The sequence below is a fragment of the Chenopodium album genome, chromosome 4 (assembly GCF_948465745.1).
Source record: "Chenopodium album chromosome 4, dcCheAlbu1.1, whole genome shotgun sequence".
Taxonomy (NCBI): Eukaryota; Viridiplantae; Streptophyta; class Magnoliopsida; order Caryophyllales; family Amaranthaceae; genus Chenopodium; species Chenopodium album.
The window spans coordinates 79959248-79979204 of NC_137837.1; the positions used below are offsets into that span (position 1 = coordinate 79959248).

Genomic DNA, 19957 nt, shown 5'->3' on the forward strand with positions numbered 1-19957 from the left:
TTTTGGGACAAGGAAAGATTTGTTTAATAAAAGATCTACATTTCCTAAAAAATAAAAGATCTAGGTATGAATTATTAATGGAGAGCATAAAAAACATGAAAATGAGGAGACGTCGGTGGTAAATAAAGGAAAGAATAAGCCCTATTAATTAATAAAAATAAAAATTAAAATAAAATAATTGTCAAAAAAAATTAAAAAAAAAATATAAATAAATAAACATCAAGTAATTGGTGTTTCTCTCTCATCGTTGCGCCCACTATAAATATCATCAATCTTCTCTTCTCCTTAGACAACGTAACTCTTGATTTTTTTTTTCATCTCTTTCACTTTTAATTATAAATACTCTTCCTTTTTCATTCCCATTAATTTCTTCAATTTCTGCAAAAGTATCAGATCGAATCAAAGGTATATTCATTTCTAATTGTTTTTTTTAATTTCCCTTTTTTCTTGCTTTCCCAAATTAATAATTTAATTTATTTGGTCTCGAATTTTTGTGCTGCATTCCTGTTTATTGAATAAAATTGACCTAGTAAAAAGATTATTAATATAATTGTATCTTGGTTTCAGATTTGATCCGTGATAAATAAGCTGGATTTTCTTTTTTTAAGAAAGATTGGATTTTTGTTTGTCGTTTTCTATATTTCCATTGTTTGAATTGATGTATGACAGTATGAGCAGCTTGCGTCAGATCAATGTGGGTAATTTAGATTTAATGTTTTGATTTTAAAGGAATTTGATTTTTTTTTTTTTTTTTAAAGATTTAATTTCTTATTACTAGTGGTAAGTTTATGGGACTATGAGCTAAAGCCTAAAGAGAATGATATTTATTGATGTTGATATAATTATTTTGAATTATTAAGGTTTTAATGACATTGATATATAGCTTGTATACTTGTTTGAATGTTGAATAAAATAAGTCGGGAAGACCAAATCTAAGGAACATGGAATTTATTCCTGAACAAAGCACCCTTTTATTTAATTATTTGACTTGGAGGCATTGACATTCTTTTAATTGTAGTTAAAGTTTAGTTTAGTAATGGGGCAGAACTCAGTAGGGATAAATGCACCACGACTTTGATCCGCTTCTTGGCTTCTGTAATGCCATGTATATATATTGCTCGATTAGAAGCTGTGTAGAGATGCCCAATGTCGGAAAAGTAATCACCATTAAGGTATTGGCTAACTGGTCAATATTGGTATACTTATGATCTGTTTGGTAGACAGTAATAATAACAGACTAGCTATAGTGAGAATGTATTTGAATGTAATTTTGCAAATGAGAGTTTCATTCTAATGCTCGGGGTGATGGCACCCCATACCCAAACATTTGTTTATCACTATGTATTTCCAATTCCACCTCTTTGAGCGGTAAATGGAAATTAATGAAGATTCAACCCAAAAAAAAATAAAATCCCACGGGCATTAGTATAGGATTTTCGTAACTTATTTACATAAAAATTCATTATCATAAGTATAAGTACAACTCACCTTTCCAATTGTTTACAACAAATTGGTCTAGTGGCTCTTCTCTGATAACTCTAGTAGTCAATAATTCACGCAGAAGATATTAAGTAATAGGAAGAGTCATGTCTTGATATGGTTCCATTAACCTGATTTTTCAGGATAACTAATACAGGAAGAGGATTCTAGAAATGTTTTGTCGATTGTCCCCAAATGTTAGATTAGATGTGTGTCTTGATTCATGGATAATACATTTGTGCATGCTTCTTATAGTGTTCTGTTGAGCTAACACTAATGATTGTTGAACTTTTAACGCATGCTGTGGTGAGTTACTGGAATCACTACAGTTTCAAAATGTTGCATGTGTAGATACTTCTAAAGATTTATATGATTCTTAGTCCTTGCTTTAAGTGGGAGCACCACATTACCTGCTTGCAGTATTGTTTAGTTTTAATCTCCTTCCATGTCCTCATGCCTTGTTTGTGCAGTTTTGTTGAATGGGTTCCCAGTCAGTCGTAGATATGATAGAGGCTTCATCAGGAGCCCATTTTTCTGGATTTCACGTGGATGGCATAGAATCCAGGAAAGCTGTTATTGAACAACCAACAACATCTACTGAAAATGTTTACAATGAACCTTTTGTCATTGGTATGTACAGATCTTTCATTTGTTAACTCTTCTGACTTCTGGCTTTTCCATAAAGTCCTGGAATGCTCTTGCATGTAGTTGAGTGAAGCTAGCATAGGGGCTGGCGTATATGTCACACATTGCCCTTTCACTGAAATCTTTTAATGCTTTGTTCGTGTAGTATGTCACTTACTACCTTTGGTTTTCTTTTGTTTGCTTATTTCTATTTCTTCTAGAGATAAATAGAAGCATTAGTTGCCTGAATTTTCATGCTTGGTCACTTGCTTTCTTTCACTATTTTCTTCACATGTTTCCTTTCGGTTGATTTTGTTGGTTAATCAGACATTTCCCTGAGCAGGAGTAGCAGGAGGTGCAGCATCAGGAAAGACTACTGTTTGTGATATGATTATTCAGCAGCTTCATGACCAGCGTGTGGTGGTTGTTAATCAGGTAACAATCTTGTCAAGCAGTAACGACAATTCGTGAGTATAGGCAAACGAAAACATAAAAGTTATGAGCAAGGTCTATTTTCTCTCTCTTTTGTGGAGAGGGGGGATTTGATGGGGTTGTGTAAGTTCTTTAATTGGTTTAATTGGATAACTGGTTATTATATTTTGTTTGAACATAGTTTCCTCATAATTCCTGATCTCCTCACTATTCTTCTAAAATTTTCTACTACTCTCTATTGTTTGTAGTATTTTAATTAGGGTCAACGAATCAATCTTCCAAAGTTTTAGTGAAAGGAGGCATAGTAAATCATTATTGATCTAATATAATTCTTTGTATGAATCTGCTTTGAGCTGGAGGTGTCTACAAGTTCCCTATGGAATTTGTAATGAATTACTTGATTTACCATAAATAACTCATGAGTGGGATTTTTCATAATTTATAAATTACTCCTTGTCAATGAAAATACTTGAAAATTGTAGGCCTGTAGCCATGAGTCCATTGGTTTCATTGCTGGTAAAGTACTGTGTATGTTTGGATTATTAGACTTTTGGTTCTACTTTTCACCAAAGCACCAGCTTGGAGTCTACACACAGATTGTGTTTTGCTATCATATAAGAATTTTCTAATGCTTAATTTCAACCCTTGGTCATTAATCCATCAATTGCGTTGAATGATTTGACAGGATTCATTTTATCATAATCTGACTGAGGAGGAGCTTTTACGAGTTCATGAATGCAACTTTGACCATCCTGGTGAGTTTACTTAGATTACTTCTAGGATAAGGATAACAATCTTGTCCCACAAAAGCCAGAGCGTTTATTTATTGGAAAGAGTTAACATGTCGGTTGGATGCATGTTTGCTACTTAATTGTATGCTCATTTGTTCCACACTTCCACTTAAGCTTTTTCCTCATGATATATCATACTACCCTCCATTTTGGAAGTTCATAAAACTTTCCGTTTGAGAAAGTTCTCAACATTTGCACTTTATTCCATTTAAATACTTCATTTCTACCTTTTTATTTTATTTTTGTGAAAGCTCACTTCTACCTTTTTATTACACCCACCCTTATTTTAATTTCACTCTCTCTTTTCTCTCTTACTTTTTCCACCTTTTTCTTACACCTACTTGCCACATAAACACTGTCTCTCTCCTATTGACTTAATTTGTGTGCAAACAGTAAATATTGAGAATTCTTGGAAATGGAGGTAGTATTAGCTAAATTCCCAAACCAGATCGAGACACTGATGGTTAACTGGTAATTTATTTGCAGTTTTGCATGAGTCATTTATTATAACTCCTCTAAAAAGTTATCCTTCTATAGTAATTCACCCATGCTTCACCTTATGCTACTGTACCGGTGAACTCCAGTTTAAATTAGCCATTAATACTCGGATCTTAGGGCCCCTTTTAATTTTTAATTTGTTATTTGCTGTCTGGGGATATAAAAGTTTGTCTATATGCAGAAAGATGCTAACAATGAAGTATCCCCCCTCTTTCAACAGATGCATTTGACACTGAAGAGTTGCTTTGTATCATGGATAATCTAAGGCGTGGGAAAGCAGTGGATATTCCAAATTACGATTTTAAGAGTTACAAAAACAATGTATTTCCAGCTCGAAGGGTAAGCTATAATCACAGTTGAATCTGTCTATTCTCCTATATACTTAGGAGAACAAGAAATTATTGTTATGCACTTCAACTTATTTTTTGGCCTCTTTGTTATTTTATAATTGTAGCTGCTTGAATGAGAGAGTGAATTATTTGCACTGCATAACATATTGATATGAAAATCTTGGCAGGTCAACCCATCAGATGTAATTATATTGGAAGGGATACTTATCTTTCACGATCCTCGTGTTCGTGGGCTTATGAATATGAAAATTTTTGTTGATACAGGTCCATCCTCTTTCATTTTACTTATCTTACTATTTTCCTGTTTCTCTGTAGAATCATGTCGTATGAGACTTGTTAACTGATACAAGATTGTTTTACGTGACATCCTTGGGTCTACACATCATAGATCTATGCTCTATGTTTATCCCTTTTAGAATTCTGGATTAGGCTCTGTTTGAAAATTTTATCTTATTGATATATGTTTGCTAAAAAAGTCAAAATGCAATTTTGTTTTCTGCTATCTTCTTAGTTATGTGTCTTTGAAGTTTAATTTTATAGGGTCAATGCTTGGAATTTTTATAGGTTTAAACTAAAGCTCAATTTTCTTTTCCTGATAGATTTAATCTGTAGTACTCATCCTACTTATATCAGAATTACGCCTTTTTACTGTTTGTTCTCATAATGCTGGTTTCCAGTGCAGATGCTGATGTACGATTGGCAAGAAGAATTAGGCGTGATACTGCTGAGAAGGCTAGAGATATTGCAACGGTATTGGACCAGGTTAGTTATTGACCATGTATTTATGTGAGCATTATCTATTAATTTCTGTGAATTTACTTCTCTGCACCGGATATACAAGGTCTAATTTCTGAGTTTCAGACTCTATTATGTTGAGTAACACCAATACTTCATTCGAGGATGAGGTGAGATTTTTAGGGAGGGAGGAGTATCTTTTTCATTCATGATCTCTGTAAATTGGTAAGCTAATTAAGTTAGACCATGCAATTTATTCTAATATCTATATAGGCATCCTTTGTCTTGTATGCCCTTGAATTTACCTTTCCTTCATAGCTCTTTGAATACTAGGACTAGCATCATTAATATTTGGGATTAGAGAAGAACTTTGCGTGGGCTGGCGCTTTTATTTAACCAAGTTTTATGGAACATGCTTCTTAGTTTTTAACCAAAATCTATGGAACATTCTTTTTAGCTCTCAAAGAGCCAATAAGGGGAAGGGGGGGGGGGGGGGGGGGCTGTTCTTGACATAATTGTTAGCAGAGTATCATGGTGATAATTGGTATTGACCAATTTTTCTGAATAATGCTGCAGTATTTTAAATTTCACAGCATTATTACTAGCATAGTATCACGGTGATAAATTGGTTATTGACAAAATTTCTTCTGGACAATGCTGCAGTACTCAAAATTTGTGAAGCCTGCTTTTGATGATTTCATACTTCCAACAAAGAAGTATGCTGATATTATAATTCCCCGTGGTGGCGACAACCATGTTGCTGTTGACCTTATTGTCCAACATATTCGAACAAAACTTGGTCAGCACGATCTCTGCAAAATCTATCCTAACTTATATGTTATCCAGACAACCTTCCAGGTAATTGCTATTTATTATAATGAGTAATAATTTGTATACATTTTTTTATATTAGGGAAAATTAACGCACTTTTATTCTCCTTTTGTAGATACGTGGCATGCATACACTTATTCGTGATGCACAAACTACCAAACATGATTTTGTTTTTTATGCTGATCGGCTGATTCGCTTGGTAAGTACTGCTTCTTGACTAAAACTTTGACTGTCATATTTGTTTCAAAGAGATGTTTGAATAGTTTGTTTATATATATGATATGTGAAGATTTGTTTCGTCGATATAAAATTCTTCTTCCCAATAGGAAATTCCTCAATTTTGTGGGTAAGTAGAATTTTCCAGGTTATTGCCAACTAAGCAAATGCACGAAAATTTGCTTCCTGATGAAGTCAACTTTCCATATGCTTATATGTCAACCAAACAACTAATGACGTATTTTTACAGTTCACATGACTATACTGACTTGCTTTCTGAATTACCGTCTTCTGCATATTAGATGATGGTGACATATTTGTTTATAGCATTTTTTGATAGAATGAATGAGAAAAGGATGGAAAGAAATATGTCTAAGAGTATAATATGGAAATGATAATTATAAATGTTAAGGCTGACGAATAAAGGCTCTTGATATTGTCTTTTGAGCATGGCAGCACCTCATGGTTCCTCAATTGTCTTTTGTTTCTTACAACTGGTTGAGCACTGGTTTGTTGCTTGGACAACGGACAATATTGTTTCCTACTTTCCTGATTCATGTGGGAAATTTCATTTCCCTCTTATTATTTATATACAATGAATTTTGTTTGCTGTGCTCTTATAATCTACATTTTGTTTAGGTTGTTGAGCATGGACTAGGACATCTTCCATTCACAGAAAAGCAGGTTATCACTCCTACTGGTAAGCTCCTTGCCAGTTATTTGGTATGGAATTCACCACTGAATCACATTCAATGTCAGTTTTAACAAGTTACTGTATTCATCTCTGGATACCCTGTTTTTGAAATGTATGACCACGGTGAATTTCATCCGCAAGTCTAAATAATTGCTTTGTTCTGTGTTATTGCTTTGAAAATTGTTGGAAATGATGAGGAAGCTAAAGTCCATATGATAGAAGCTCATTGCCTCATTATACCAAATCTTAAGAATTATCCTGCTTAATATAGGTGATGTCCTTGGATGGGCTGATATGGTACATATATTATTAAAAAAGATCCATGTAAATTGTTCCGTTCTAATATCTGATGCAGTCTGTAAATTCAGTTTACAGCAGTATGGAACACCTAAGAAAGTCCAAGCTGAAAGCAGGTGAACAGGGAGTTCAATAAAGTTCTAACTGTCTAGGTGGATGTGCAACATGTTATTCTCTAGAAATTCCCATGTATTTTGAACAGGAGTATATTCCTTTAATTTGGTTTTAGGGCTGTGATAATTTTAGCACTTTAATCTACTTTCTTTTTCCAAAGTTTCCAATCCTGAGACATCAGACCAGGGTTGTGAGTTGCCAGTGTTTAGTTCATTCTGTTCGTTGTTTATACTTGCAGGCTCTGTATATACTGGTGTAGATTTCTGCAAGAGATTATGTGGGGTGTCCATTATTAGAAGGTTCGTCAAAACCTATGGATATATTCCGTTATTTCTGACTTTCATTGGATTTATTTTTCAGTTTCTTATAAAGAGATCAGCTAAATAAGATGATTGTATATCTTGCTTGCTTGTCAGCAAATAATGATACTTCCTTTGTTTTTTTAGTTGCTACACTTTTATTTTCACGGTCTCCTTGACAATTTTTTAAGAGGTGAGAGATAGAGAGAAAATTAAAAGGGACCCATGTGGGGGTATGAGAGAGTTAGAGAGAAAGAAATGTAAAAAATGGAAAGCGTTTTAACTAACAATTTCCAAAACAGGAAAGTGTGTAGTAATTAAAAAGAAACGGAGGAAGTAGTAACATTCGTGTTTCTTTGAATCGTTGATTCATAAATACAAGCTTTGAAGTATATCTATAGATTAAATTAAACTCTGTTTTGTGAAGTTTGGTGACTAATCTTTCATAGTAGATATGTTTGGTCTCTATTAGGCCCTGTTAATCTTTCATAGTAGATATGTTTGGTCTCTATTAGGCCCTGTTCTATTCACCTTAAAAAAATAATTTCAGTTCAGTAAAAATAATTTCAGTTCAGTAAAATTAATTTTAGTTCAGTAAAAATAAGTTCAGTTCAGTAAAAATAAGTTCAGTTCAGTAAAATCCAGTTTTCTTAAAGAATTATAATAGAAAATCAGTAAAAATAATTTCACTTAAGCAAAAATAATTTCAGTTCAGTAAAAATAATTTAAGTTCAGTAAAAATAATTGAAGTTCAGCAAATATAATTTCAGTTCAGTAAAAATAATTTCAGTTCAGTAAAAATAATTTCAATTCAGCAAAATTAAGGTGAAGAGAACAGGGCCTTACTTTAAGGTTATAGCATAATTTTCTTGTTGAAATTCTTCCTTTTTTCCATAAAGAAACTTGCTTATCATCGGTCTGCTTTAGTAAGTATGTTTGTATCTCATGAAAATTTTTGAAATTTGCCAGTGGTGAAAGTATGGAGAATGCTTTACGTGCATGTTGCAAAGGAATCAAAATTGGAAAAATTCTTATACATAGAGAAGGTGACAATGGGCAGCAAGTATGAATCTCTAGCTTGGATTCTTTTGTTTCATCGTTTTGTGTTAGAAGTGCTTGTTTATTGTAATTTATTTATTGTACTCTATTTTTCTACTAATCTCAGTCACATTTATTTTAGCAGCTGATATATGAAAAACTACCACAAGATATTGCGGATCGACATGTATTGCTCTTGGATCCTATCCTAGGAACAGGTTTTCTTCTATTCATGACTTACTGCAAGGAGTATAAGTGGTATAGTTTAGGAGGCTTCCCCACTTGCTCTGTGCTAAAGTAGATGTCTGATATATATATTATCTATTACTTTTTAAATATAATACTTCCTCCGTTTCTTTTTAGTTGACACGTTTCTTTAGTCACGTTTGCTAATGCACAAATTCAATCGTTAATATCTTTAATTACCGATAAGCAAAAATTACAAGAAGTTGATATTTTTAAAATATATACCGTGACGAATTTAATAAGATCCCACATAACTATATTTTTCATTACGTACAATTCACAAAATATGGTCAAAGGGAAGTGTGTATGAATAGTGCTAAAATCAAAACGTGTCAACTAAAAAAAAAAACCCGGAGGTAGTAGTACCCATGGATTGTCCTTGCCATACCTTCATGAGGCTACTTCTTAAAAGTCCTAGTGAATCTTACTTTAAGATAAGTCAATAGTGACTGATTCATTGACCTGTTTAGAACATTGTTTCCCTTGTATTTGGGGTTAATCCTTGGAGGAACATTTTTTTCTTGTTTGAAAGATTGGTTAAGGGCTGGTGTCAATGTGTCATTAATGGGTGCAAAACCTAAAATCATATTCTTATTTTACCCTCTTGAAGCTCGTGTTTTCTACAAGCTGGATAAATAATTTGAGGTGGACAGTGAAAATTCTTGGTCATTATTTCATTGTTTTTGAAATGTTTCATTTTTATCATGCCAAATTTTACTGGACAAGTCTTTTACAGGGTACTGATTTCTTGGGTGTTACCGTAGGTAATTCTGCTGTTCAAGCCATATCTTTACTCATAAAGAAGGGTGTACCTGAAGGAAACATAATTTTTCTCAATCTCATTTCTGTGAGTAGTGTTATTTTTGCTTCTTGTTGCTCCAATCAGCATACAGAGCTCTTCTTTAGCAGGACTGCTTTGCTATTCTTAGATCTAAATCAATATCTATTTTCTTAACCAGGCACCCCAAGGAGTGCATATGGTCTGTAAAAGCTTCCCAAGAATAAAGATTGTGACCTCTGAAATAGAAACAGGCTTAAATAAAGATTTCCGTGTCATTCCAGGCATGGGCGAGTTTGGAGACAGGTATTTTGGCACAGATGATGAATGAATGAGGGGAGGGAAGCATTATTCATTGTGAATCTCAATAATCACAAGCTGAATTGAATATTACAAATAATAATCAAGAGTGCCTGGTAGCTGCTGATCAGTTTGGCCTGGGAGGTTCAACCTAGCTAATGTATTGCCTCCATTATACTTCAAAACCTTTTTTTTTTACTTATACACCTCAATTTTGTTACAAGCAATGCATTCAGCACCATGTTGTGATCAGATATGTAGCTGAAGGGAGCAATGAGGCCCTAGAAGATAGCAATGATGGTATATGAGCGCAAAGTGCGCATCTTAACAATGGCATATATCGTGTTGTAAATTTTGTCATAGCCAACTTTAATTTTATTAGAAACTCATTTCGACACCCCTTGAGGTGTCTGTCATTGATTGACGAATGGTTATTAAACATCTGAATCAAATTCTCTTTGCTTTTTGTCTAATTTTTTGCTCAAGTCCTGTAATTTTCTCAGTGCTTATTGGTTTTGAGGTATTATCTTCGCCCCCCAACCCTTCCCTTTACCTTTAATCCTGACGCACGCAAGGTCAGATTATTAGTTTTATCATTGTGGTATTGCAACGATGCTTGGGTGCTCATAAAAAATAGCTTCCTTAGCTTTCCATCAAAGCCATGGAGGATCTTGATATTTTTGAGAATGTGGGTTGTGAACTTGTGATGGATATCAGTAGGTACTGAAAAATTTGTTTTATCAGAAGAATACAAACATTGGCTTTGTGCTTAATTCCCTCCTTTGTGGAAGTTGCTCACAAAATAACAATGAGGATAAGAAGTAGAAGCCGTTCCACACATGAGAAGAGCACAAAGCTGGTCCACTTGGCTGAGGAAATGATCACTCATTCCTTTATCCATGTATGATAGACTTGCGTTGGATAAAACGACGTGCATGTGTCAAGACATGGCGCGAGGAGAGAAATCTTATTGGTATATTCCCTCAAGTTATTAAGCTGATTCTATATATAGCCATATTGGGTAAATCTGTTATTGCACTTTTTTTCCCGTGGCAGTTTGTATTCACTCCTTCCTTCAACTTTTGAACCATGTCTGCGTTCGTAGGGAAGTATGCAGGTACTTGCTTCTCTCCAGTACATCCAATATGATAATATTTACTCAACATAATGTAAAACTTTGAACAACTTTTCCCCCTTTTTGTTTTCTAGATGAGCTGATCAAGACTGCCAAGTACATTGCCACTCCTGGGAAGGGGATCCTAGCAGCAGATGAAAGCACAGGGACTATTGGGAAAAGGTTTGCTAGCATCAATGTCGAGAACATTGAGTCCAACCGCCAAACTCTCCGGGAGCTCCTATTTACTTCTCCTGGAGCTCTTACTTTCCTATCTGGGGTCATCCTCTTTGAGGAGACACTGTATCAGAAGACCGCTGAAGGGAAGCCCTTCGTTGAGGTTCTCCAGGAAAATGGTGTAGTTCCTGGCATCAAGGTTGACAAGGGAGTCATTGAGTTGGCAGGAACCAATGGAGAGACAACAACTCAAGGCTTTGACTCCCTTGGTGCCCGTTGCCAGGAGTACTACAAGGCTGGTGCCAGGTTTGCCAAGTGGCGAGCTGTGCTCAAGATTGGGTCTACAGAGCCCTCTGAGCTTGCAATTCAGCAGAATGCCCAGGGTTTGGCCCGCTATGCTATCATATGCCAGGAGAACGGGCTTGTCCCTATTGTTGAGCCTGAAATACTAACAGATGGGAGCCATGACATAAAGAAGTGTGCTGCTGTGACTGAGACTGTGCTCGCTGCAGTCTATAAGGCTCTCAATGATCACCATGTACTCCTTGAAGGCACTCTTCTCAAGCCCAACATGGTTACCCCGGGTTCTGATAGCCCCAAGGTGAATCAACATCTTCTTTAGCTCTCCAGCTTTGTTTTGGTCGCTTCACCTAAGTTTTTCCTAGTTGCTCAATAGTCAATTCATACTTATCTTGTTCCCTATTATAATAACCAGCTATTAAACTAACTATGATCAACAGTAACCTAACAAGACTGATGCTTCTGTTTTAATGTCATATGGTCAGGTTGCTGCAGAAGTAATCGCAGAGCACACTGTAACAGCACTCCGGCGGACAGTCCCACCAGCAGTCCCAGGAATTGTGTTTTTGTCAGGGGGACAGAGTGAGGAAGAGGCGACAGTGAACTTGAATGCAATGAACAAGCTGGAGGTACTGAAGCCATGGACATTATCCTTTTCGTTTGGGCGAGCACTGCAGAAAAGTACACTTAAGATATGGGGTGGAAAGAAAGAAAATGTGATTAAAGCACAAGAGGTCTTCTTGGCAAGGTGCAAAGCCAACTCTGAGGCCACCCTAGGCAAGTATGTTGCCACTGGAAGTTCCACTGCTGGTGCTGCTAGTGAGAGCTTGTTTGAAAAGGGTTACAAATACTAGGATTGTACTTGATTCATAAAAACCCATGTCTTCTTATTTTGTATACTATATATAAAGTTTCAATTTTGCTAATCCGATTACATAGATGTATGTATCGTGTTGGAAATTAACAATATATATGTTGCTCGTACATTGTATGTATCGTGTTGGAAGTTTATAGTTAAATGTTGCTTGTATTTACTCATCTCTTGTGGTACGTGCACAATTCAATGTTGGGGTTTGAAGTAATGTAATTCACATATTAATATGCCTCGTACTAATTTTTGTAGCTGCCGGTTGAATTTGTGTGAGAAACAGAGGTGGTTTTTACCTTATATGCATCACTAGATGAAGCCCGTGCGATGCACGGTTTGTTAGTTTTTTTTTATCAAAAAATATTTTTCATATTTATGTGATTAAAATTGTTATTATATTAGTTTTAAAATATTAGATAAAATTCCTAATCTTAAAAGATAATATTTTGTATTTAATTAATTTAAACTTTAAAATCTCATTTGCCAATTTTGCTTACGTGGCATTTGAATTCTTTAATTGTAAAAGAAATTAATAATCACTTATTTAATTGGCTACCACTTAAATTTATAATCCTACATGGCGCGCTAAGAAAATTAAATCCTACGTGGCTCTCTAAAAACTCGAGAAAAAACTCCCCTTTATATATATACTAGTTTTGTGCCCCGTGCGATGCCCGGGTTGTTTATGGAATTTTAAGATAAAATTATATTATAATTCAATTTAATTGATTGAAAATAGAATTCTAAATTAACTTTTTTTTTTTTTTTCTACAAAGTCTATCTATATTTATCCAACGTGGTACGACACTTGGTGATGTCTTGTGGCCTAACTATAAGTTTATTATTTGTATTTTATCGAAAATAAAACTCTAAACTAATCATCTTATTCTAAAATTCTATCCTAATTTGATTGAAAAAAGAATATTTAACTAACTTTTTTATCTTATGAATCTATTTAAATCTATCCTAAGTGGCGCGAGACTTGGCGAAAAGCTAGAATGTCAAGTGTCACTATTTTGTGACCTGGTTAAAAGTTTAGCTTTATATATTAGTTATATGATATATTAGATTATTCTTCCTTGATCTTGAAAGCATATTAGTATTTCTCTTTTAAAATCATTTCCTATCGTCTATTATTCATTCATCAAATGTTATTAATTTTTACCTCCACGGAGCCTAACTTGCAACTTGTATGTAAAACTACTTACCATACTTATTTGCAAATTCTGTGTGCAACTATCTATGGAGTACTTCTCAATGCTTATCATCAATAAGTAAATATTCAAAACTCCTCAGTCTCTAATTGTTCGCCTAAATCAATTAGTTGACATGATTATAGTTTAAGAAATGAATTGCTTGGGAATTTCGTTTTACACTATCAATTTGTCAATCTCGGTTTACAAAATGAGATTGGTTAATTTTTTTTTTTAATTAATGAACTATGGGTTTGATATGTTCCGTACGTGTGTATAAATAATGAAATTCTTAATGCTTAAATAATTTAGTGAAATTGTTATACAAACAACATTGTTCTATTGTACTAGTAAAAAAAATGAATACAGTAGCATAAATTGATGTGAGCTTTTGACTTTGTGAAATTGTGTGTAGCATAATTAGTATAAATTAGTACTTCGTATTATTTTGTGACCTTTTCATTTTGTGAGAGCATAATTTGATTGCATTAGACAATGGATGGGGATTTGGGGAGCAATCATACCCAGACCCGTTTTAGACGAGGCTTAGACCCGACAGATCTGAGTCTGCGTCGGATCTGGATCCACGTCCAAAATTTCGGGTCTGGGTCTGGGGTGACCCGACCCATTGCCATCCCCCCGTGGGGTAAATTAATGAACTCCGAACTTAGGAAGTACAATAGGTTTCTGAGTTTGATAAACTTGGCAAGCATAATCTAGCTCATTCTTCTAATAGTCCAAGCACCATACAAACCAACAAAGTCGACTACTTTTCTCACAAATTCTTCTCTCAGAGCCAAAATTCGCGCAACATCTGCTTCAAATTTTCATACCATCCTTGAAGCGTATTTTTTTGGTACTGTATATTTCTGTGTTTATATTATAGTAATTGATCATTTTTAGGTGTCAGTGTTTGCTGAATTTTATGTTTTGGGTTTTTGGATTTGATTGTGTTAATAAAAGAGAAAAAGGATGAAACTTGCATTGATTGTAAATGCGATTCCTTGAGAAAAGTTTGCTCATCTTGCAGGGTAGAGGATCAAATGTCGATTTCTTCATCAATTCAATCAATTTCCTCTAAACTTCCCCAATTCAATCTCTTCTTCTCTTCTTCTAAACCCTTAATTTCAATCCCTTTGTCTTCTTCATCCCTTCCTTCCTCCTTCAAATCCATCTCTTTCCAACGAGTTCCTACTAAACCCCAATCTCTCTCCTCCACCCCTTCATCTTCATCTTCTTCTTCTTCTTCTGTTCAACCAGTTGAAGAACTCCCCCCAAAACTCCAGGAAATCGTCAAGCTTTTTCAAGCAGCTCAAGACCCACGAGCCAAGTACCAGCAGCTCATGTTCTACGCCAACAATCTTCCTCCTCTTCAACAGAAGTTCAAAACCAAGGAAAACAAGGTTGAGGGCTGCGTTTCTCAGGTCTGGGTTCGAGCTTTCTTAGACTCTGATTCTGATTCTGATTCTGGTTCTAAACTTGTTTATTTTGAAGCTGATTCTGATTCTGTTATGACTAAAGGCCTTGCTGCTTTGCTTGTTTTGGGTTTATCTGGTCGTCCTGTTCCTGAAATTTTAAGGGTTTCTCCTGATTTTGTCACCCTTTTGGGCCTTCATCAGAACTTAACCCCTTCTAGGAATAATGGGTTTTTGAATATGTTGAAGTTGATGCAGCGGAAGGCTCTTCTTTTAGGGTTGGAGGATGAGAAAATTGAACAAGGAGATGAGGTTTCTGGGTTAGACTCTCAATTGGGTGTTGATAATTTGGAGCCTAAACTGGAATTTAATGGGTCTTCTGGGATGGAGAGTTCTGATCTTGATGTGGGTAGGAGTGAAATTGTTGCAAATGAGTCCAATTCAAATTTGGGTTTGAGTGGCATTGGATTGGGGAGCAGAGGAGAGAGAATTAGGGAGAAATTGGAGAGAGAATTGAAGCCTGTTGAGTTGGATGTTGAGGATATATCTTATCAGCATGCTGGACATGCTGGAGTAAAGGGGAGTGATGGGGAAACCCATTTCAATTTGAAGATAGTTTCGAATGAGTTTGAAGGAAAGAGCTTGGTTAAGAGGCATAGGATGATTTATGGTTTGTTGCAGGATGAATTGGAAGGAGGTTTACATGCTTTGTCAATCATTGCTAAGACACCAACTGAAGTGGATGAGGGAAGGTAGACTGAAGAGGGAGTATTTAGTCTGCACAAAGATGATTATTATTATTTTTTTTTTTTCACCTGTCAATCCTGAAATTAGTTTAAAACCCTTTTTCTCGGATAGCTAAACATTGTATTTACATTTTTATTCATCGCTATTACTTACCATATGAAAATTTATGATGAAATGAATAAATGAGTGAAATTTTGCTGGATACTTGAGATTTGATATTTGTTTATGCCTTGGTTTCTTCGAGCACTCTCAGCTCGATTTCTTCTATTGATTCTTAAACCTTGTGTATGCGTAGCTTATGCTAGTATTTTGACTAATTATTGACATTAATTGTACTGCATACTGGATTTGGGCATGCTGTTGCCTAGCATGGCTATCATGGACCTTGTCAGAATGATTTTTCAGTTGCTGTTATTGTTTGGTACAGACTTGATGCTTAGATTTCTATTGACAATGCAGTTTTTGTAGTTTGGAATGTAACTTCTTCAGTTGCACTGTTTCTAGATTCTGCTGCTCCAAATTTTGATAGATTTGAGTACTATGATGAAATCATTAGCTTGCTTAATTATTTGATGTCATTTCTTGATTGCTATGCTAGTGACTTGAACATGATTTGAATCATATGATCCCTGGGTTTTTTTTTCTCATGTGTGTTCTCATTCTATGGAATTCTCTATCAAATACTTATTCCTATTATGTTCTCGTCAGAGATCTCCTTAAGCAAGTGATTTTGAAATTCTCCCATTTTGTCTAGGGGGTCATTATAGCACAGAGAAGTACCCTTTCCTTTGAGCTGATGTGATAATGGAAATGTGTGTCATTTTCTCTCTTGTGAATTATATCGTCAATGATCCTGAACATATAAGGTTTGTGGCTGAACTGTGGCATGTGTTTTAAATTTTTAATAAACAAAGATAACATTCTTAACAGTTTATTTAGGAAACTTGGGCTTATGTGGTGAAACATGGGTCTCATTTCCATAAATTTTGTTTGACACATATAAGTATATAACTATATATCATAAAGTGTGCTAAACTTCTCTAGGGTGAATGAGTCAGTTCAAAAAAAAGAGTTCTATAGTTTATACGCTGTTAAGCAGGATGACTTTTAGCTTTGGAATGCTAAGGCAGCTGAAAGAAATAGCCAGTGTTAAATAAATAGGCCTTTGAAGCCGATGTGAATAATCCTACAACCATATTAAATGGGACCAAATGCTTTAATTAGAATTGTAAATTGTTATATATGCTCTCTTGATTCCTCATTTATGATGGTAGCGAATTGAGTTCAAATATGTGAAAGGTGTGCATCAGAAGATGAAATTCTGAACCTAATTCTGCTGCTGAGCCTGGAATTCACTAGTTTGTAATGTTTATGAAGTTTTTTCTTTTCTGCAAGATTGACAACCCTGATGACAGGGATTAATGCTCACATTAGGCCATAAGGCTAATAGGTTTTTTTGTTAAGTGTTGAGTAGAGAAATTTGTGCATGGTGATAACATTTTGCAAGGACGGAGAGTTTAAGAGATTTGTTTATTGTTTGTCTATAATGATATTTTGTTTGGCAGCTAAAGTGGTCACTTTGTTGTCTTATAAAAAAATACATCCTAGGAAACAGTGAAGTGAAAAGTTGTTTGGCTAACCAAAACATAAATATAAAACTACATGAGAAGCTCTGTTTCTCACTGAATGGAGAAATTTGCTTACATCTCCTAAGAAGCGTGGATCTGTTTACTAAAATCTCTACCTCTTGTATTCAACCACCTAGCTGTCTGCAATTAATTGGATTGGTATATCCCTTGGCAATTACAATTTTCTTTGGGCTGTGAATACAACAAAAAAAACCACTAAATGGTTGTTAAAGCATCCTAGCTAATTAGGCTCAAAGGACTGCTGATGCACTTCAGTATGGAATTTGAATTTCCCTTATTTAACTTAAGGTCTAACTTGACTGGTATCAGCTAATTTTGTATTACTGGTACACGGGGGCTGGCCTAGGCCTGGGCCTTGCCTCTCTAATTCAGTTCACGAACCACACAACACCCCACCTCAAGTAAGAAGCAATTCCTTGTCACAAAAATGATAGGTTGGAGGAGTTACTACCTCTACCAATCTTGATTTCTGACAGTCAGCTAGTTATGTGATGATAGAAACTGTAGGAACCCTGCTTTCAAAAAATAGAAATAGTAGGACTCCAAACTCATACCTCTTAGGTCTTTTTTTTCTCCCCTCTTCTAAATACTGGATCTCACATCCATTGTATCTTTGAAAGTGTCTGCTTTCCTCTATTGAGATAATGTAAATTGCAGATTTCTCTCTGTTTTGCTATCTGACTACATGACAAGCCATGTCATCTCCACTTATTTGTGTCTCTTCTCTTCATGGTTTGGAAATTGACAATTTTGTAGATTTTCTTTTTTGATTGGGGGAGAAAGTGTGAAAAGTAGCTACCTTTATTAGATGTGCTTTGCTGTGTAATATATGGGAAGATGAGCTGTAGTAATTGTATGTATAAACTCCTAGTGATAATTTTTTTTATTAATTGCTGCAATAATTGAAACCAAGAGGAAGATGCTAAGCTGATTTTGTTGATTCTCGTTGGTGAAGTGACAATATGAAATATCCCGTTACAAAAATTATACAACTCTTTAGTGATTTATATCATTATACGTATGTAGCTGGATTTTCTTAAAACTAGCTTCTGTACACCAAGACAATTTGAGCACAACTAAGAGGTAATGTTGTCTAGAAAAATAATTAAGTTAAACAAAAAATGGAAAGGACGAAGAATAAGTAGAATACTTGATGTTCTTCATATTCATCTTTTTTTAGTGCTGCAATTTTTAGCTACGAGAACTCCAAGAGGTGGACTGGTCAATTCTAATTGGCACTTCGTGTGCAACCAGTATGTGAAGCGAGCAATACCCACTTTTGCTCTGACCCTGAAAGTCCCCTTGATATTATATGTGACTCTGTTGCTCTGCACTTGTCTTTGGAGCTCAACTGCAGGATTTGGTGGCAGATAAACCAAGCTTGATATCAAGTGAATCATCTCCAACCTTGCTTCTCCTGGTCTTTGACTAAATGGCTCAAGCGCTCGAGTTGCTATCAGCCTGTCAACAAAGTAAAGCTTTATATCCAGGTAATCAAATTTAACATTGATTTTCCTATTTGGGTTGGTGAAATTTGCTAGCACAGTGAAGTCTCCATTGAAATTTTCAGGCGAGTCGAAGTAGATTGTGTTGAGATTTGCGTTGGGAACATCAAACGACGGATATTTTGGCCTGATGACTAGGTAGATGATCAGAGTTGTGACCCCAAGGAAGATTACAAGGAGACAGAACACAAGGCATATAATTGCACTGCACCAAACTAATGGGTGAGTTCGCCGAGGCTGGAGGAGTAAAGGGTCATTACTTAACAGCCTAACAAAAGGCGCTGGTGAGCTTTTCATTCTGGGCGTTTTTTGGTTTACAACTTGCTTTGATATTGAAAAATGGCTTGGAGTTGGTGTGTTATGTTGTCTTTGGGGAGGAGGTGGAAGAGTTTGCGTTGTTTCAGAGTGGTTAGACATGAGGTGAAACTGCTGTTTATACCAGGGCAATATCAACGCTCCAAGATAAAAAAAATTAGAACAGTTTTTTTGTTGGAACCATGAATTTCCTTTAGTGTTAGCTGTTTTGTGAGCAGAAAATTTTCAGATGGAGACTAAAAATGAAGGAGATCTGGAATGGTTTATGTTGAAGAAGCTAAAGTATTAGTGGATCAGGCGAAAGTGAAACAAAGTAAACTACTTTTTATTTTGTAGTATTTATAATGTTATTTGATATTAAGAAGAGGGGAGAAGTAAGTGGCTCAAGAGTGCTGCTTTTTAGATGGACAAAAGTAGGGAACTGGTAGGCAGATAAAGTTAGCCTCATATGCAATCAGTTGTTTTTTGAATTCGTTTAATTAGTCCTTAAGAAATTTGACCCATTCTTGATCCACTGTGGAGAGGCTCACTATAAAGGTGTTAGTAATGTGTTTGTGATGAATTTCTGATGTCATGGTCGACACAACGGACGGTTTAGATCGTCTTCAGGATCTTCTGTATAACAATGTTAATAATGGTATTTTCTAAGATGTTCTGCTTCATTAGAATATTAATTATGTCACAGAAAGGCAGAAAGCGTTTAGAGTCATCATTCCTGTAATTTGCTTGTTATCTGTTTGGAAAGCTTTATGCATATCATTACAGTATTTGTTTGCTACTTTGCTGGATCAAATATTATACGGATATGTGTGAATATACCAGATTGTAATTAAGCAAATAAGAAAAGCTTGCTTTTGTTGGACTGACTCTAAAAAATTATACAGCTGACCTGGAATGCGCAAGACTATTGCACTCATAATACTTGTGTGACGCGTGTGCTTCAAGTAACACA

General features: G+C 35.2%; 4 protein-coding genes across 5 annotated transcripts; 3 read left to right on the plus strand and 1 right to left on the minus strand.

The window, feature by feature from the left end:
- Positions 1-249: 249 nt before the first annotated feature.
- Positions 250-10195, plus strand: LOC145629505 (uridine kinase-like protein 3). 2 transcript variants are annotated; one of them, XM_081682122.1, is made up of 15 exons: positions 250-405; positions 1950-2109; positions 2447-2538; positions 3221-3290; positions 4045-4163; positions 4342-4438; positions 4857-4936; positions 5573-5767; positions 5856-5939; positions 6596-6656; positions 7300-7360; positions 8330-8423; positions 8541-8616; positions 9409-9491; positions 9604-10195. In XM_081682122.1, exons 2-15 carry the CDS (start codon positions 1959-1961, stop codon positions 9751-9753), a joined length of 1413 nt encoding a protein of 470 aa, XP_081538248.1. In that variant the 5' UTR covers positions 250-405; positions 1950-1958; the 3' UTR covers positions 9754-10195. The 2 variants fall into 2 exon arrangements, with proteins under 2 accessions (XP_081538248.1, XP_081538249.1); XM_081682123.1 differs by having other exon boundaries at positions 8544-8616.
- Positions 10196-10649: 454 nt separating this feature from the next.
- LOC145629506 (fructose-bisphosphate aldolase 5, cytosolic-like) lies at positions 10650-12351 on the plus strand. The gene is made up of 3 exons (XM_081682124.1): positions 10650-10839; positions 10932-11614; positions 11799-12351. Exons 1-3 carry the CDS (start codon positions 10812-10814, stop codon positions 12165-12167), a joined length of 1080 nt encoding a protein of 359 aa, XP_081538250.1. The 5' UTR covers positions 10650-10811; the 3' UTR covers positions 12168-12351.
- A 1704-nt stretch (positions 12352-14055) lies between these two features.
- On the plus strand, positions 14056-15738 carry LOC145629508 (sufE-like protein 1, chloroplastic/mitochondrial). Its single transcript, XM_081682125.1, has 2 exons — positions 14056-14230; positions 14405-15738. The coding sequence occupies exon 2, from the start codon at positions 14418-14420 to the stop codon at positions 15543-15545; it is 1128 nt and encodes a 375-aa protein (XP_081538251.1). The 5' UTR covers positions 14056-14230; positions 14405-14417; the 3' UTR covers positions 15546-15738.
- A 177-nt stretch (positions 15739-15915) lies between these two features.
- On the minus strand, positions 15916-19287 carry LOC145629509 (NDR1/HIN1-like protein 1). Its single transcript, XM_081682126.1, has one exon. It carries the CDS (start codon positions 19105-19107, stop codon positions 18352-18354), a length of 756 nt encoding a protein of 251 aa, XP_081538252.1. The 5' UTR covers positions 19108-19287; the 3' UTR covers positions 15916-18351.
- Positions 19288-19957: the final 670 nt, after the last annotated feature.

Bases quoted from the DNA above. Each gene is read 5' to 3' on its own strand.
- LOC145629509 (XM_081682126.1), bottom strand. From the start codon at position 19,107: ATGTCTAACCACTCTGAAACAACGCAAACTCTTCCACCTCCTCCCCAA.
- LOC145629505 (XM_081682122.1), top strand. From the start codon at position 1,959: ATGGGTTCCCAGTCAGTCGTAGATATGATAGAGGCTTCATCAGGAGCC. The intron at 4,937-5,572 runs GTTAGTTATTGA...ACAATGCTGCAG, and splicing joins TTGCAACGGTATTGGACCAG to TACTCAAAATTTGTGAAGCC. The intron at 8,424-8,540 runs GTATGAATCTCT...CATTTATTTTAG, and splicing joins AAGGTGACAATGGGCAGCAA to CAGCTGATATATGAAAAACT.
- LOC145629506 (XM_081682124.1), top strand. From the start codon at position 10,812: ATGTCTGCGTTCGTAGGGAAGTATGCAG. The intron at 10,840-10,931 runs GTACTTGCTTCT...TTTGTTTTCTAG, and splicing joins GTTCGTAGGGAAGTATGCAG to ATGAGCTGATCAAGACTGCC. The intron at 11,615-11,798 runs GTGAATCAACAT...TCATATGGTCAG, and splicing joins CGGGTTCTGATAGCCCCAAG to GTTGCTGCAGAAGTAATCGC.
- LOC145629508 (XM_081682125.1), top strand. From the start codon at position 14,418: ATGTCGATTTCTTCATCAATTCAATCAATTTCCTCTAAACTTCCCCAA.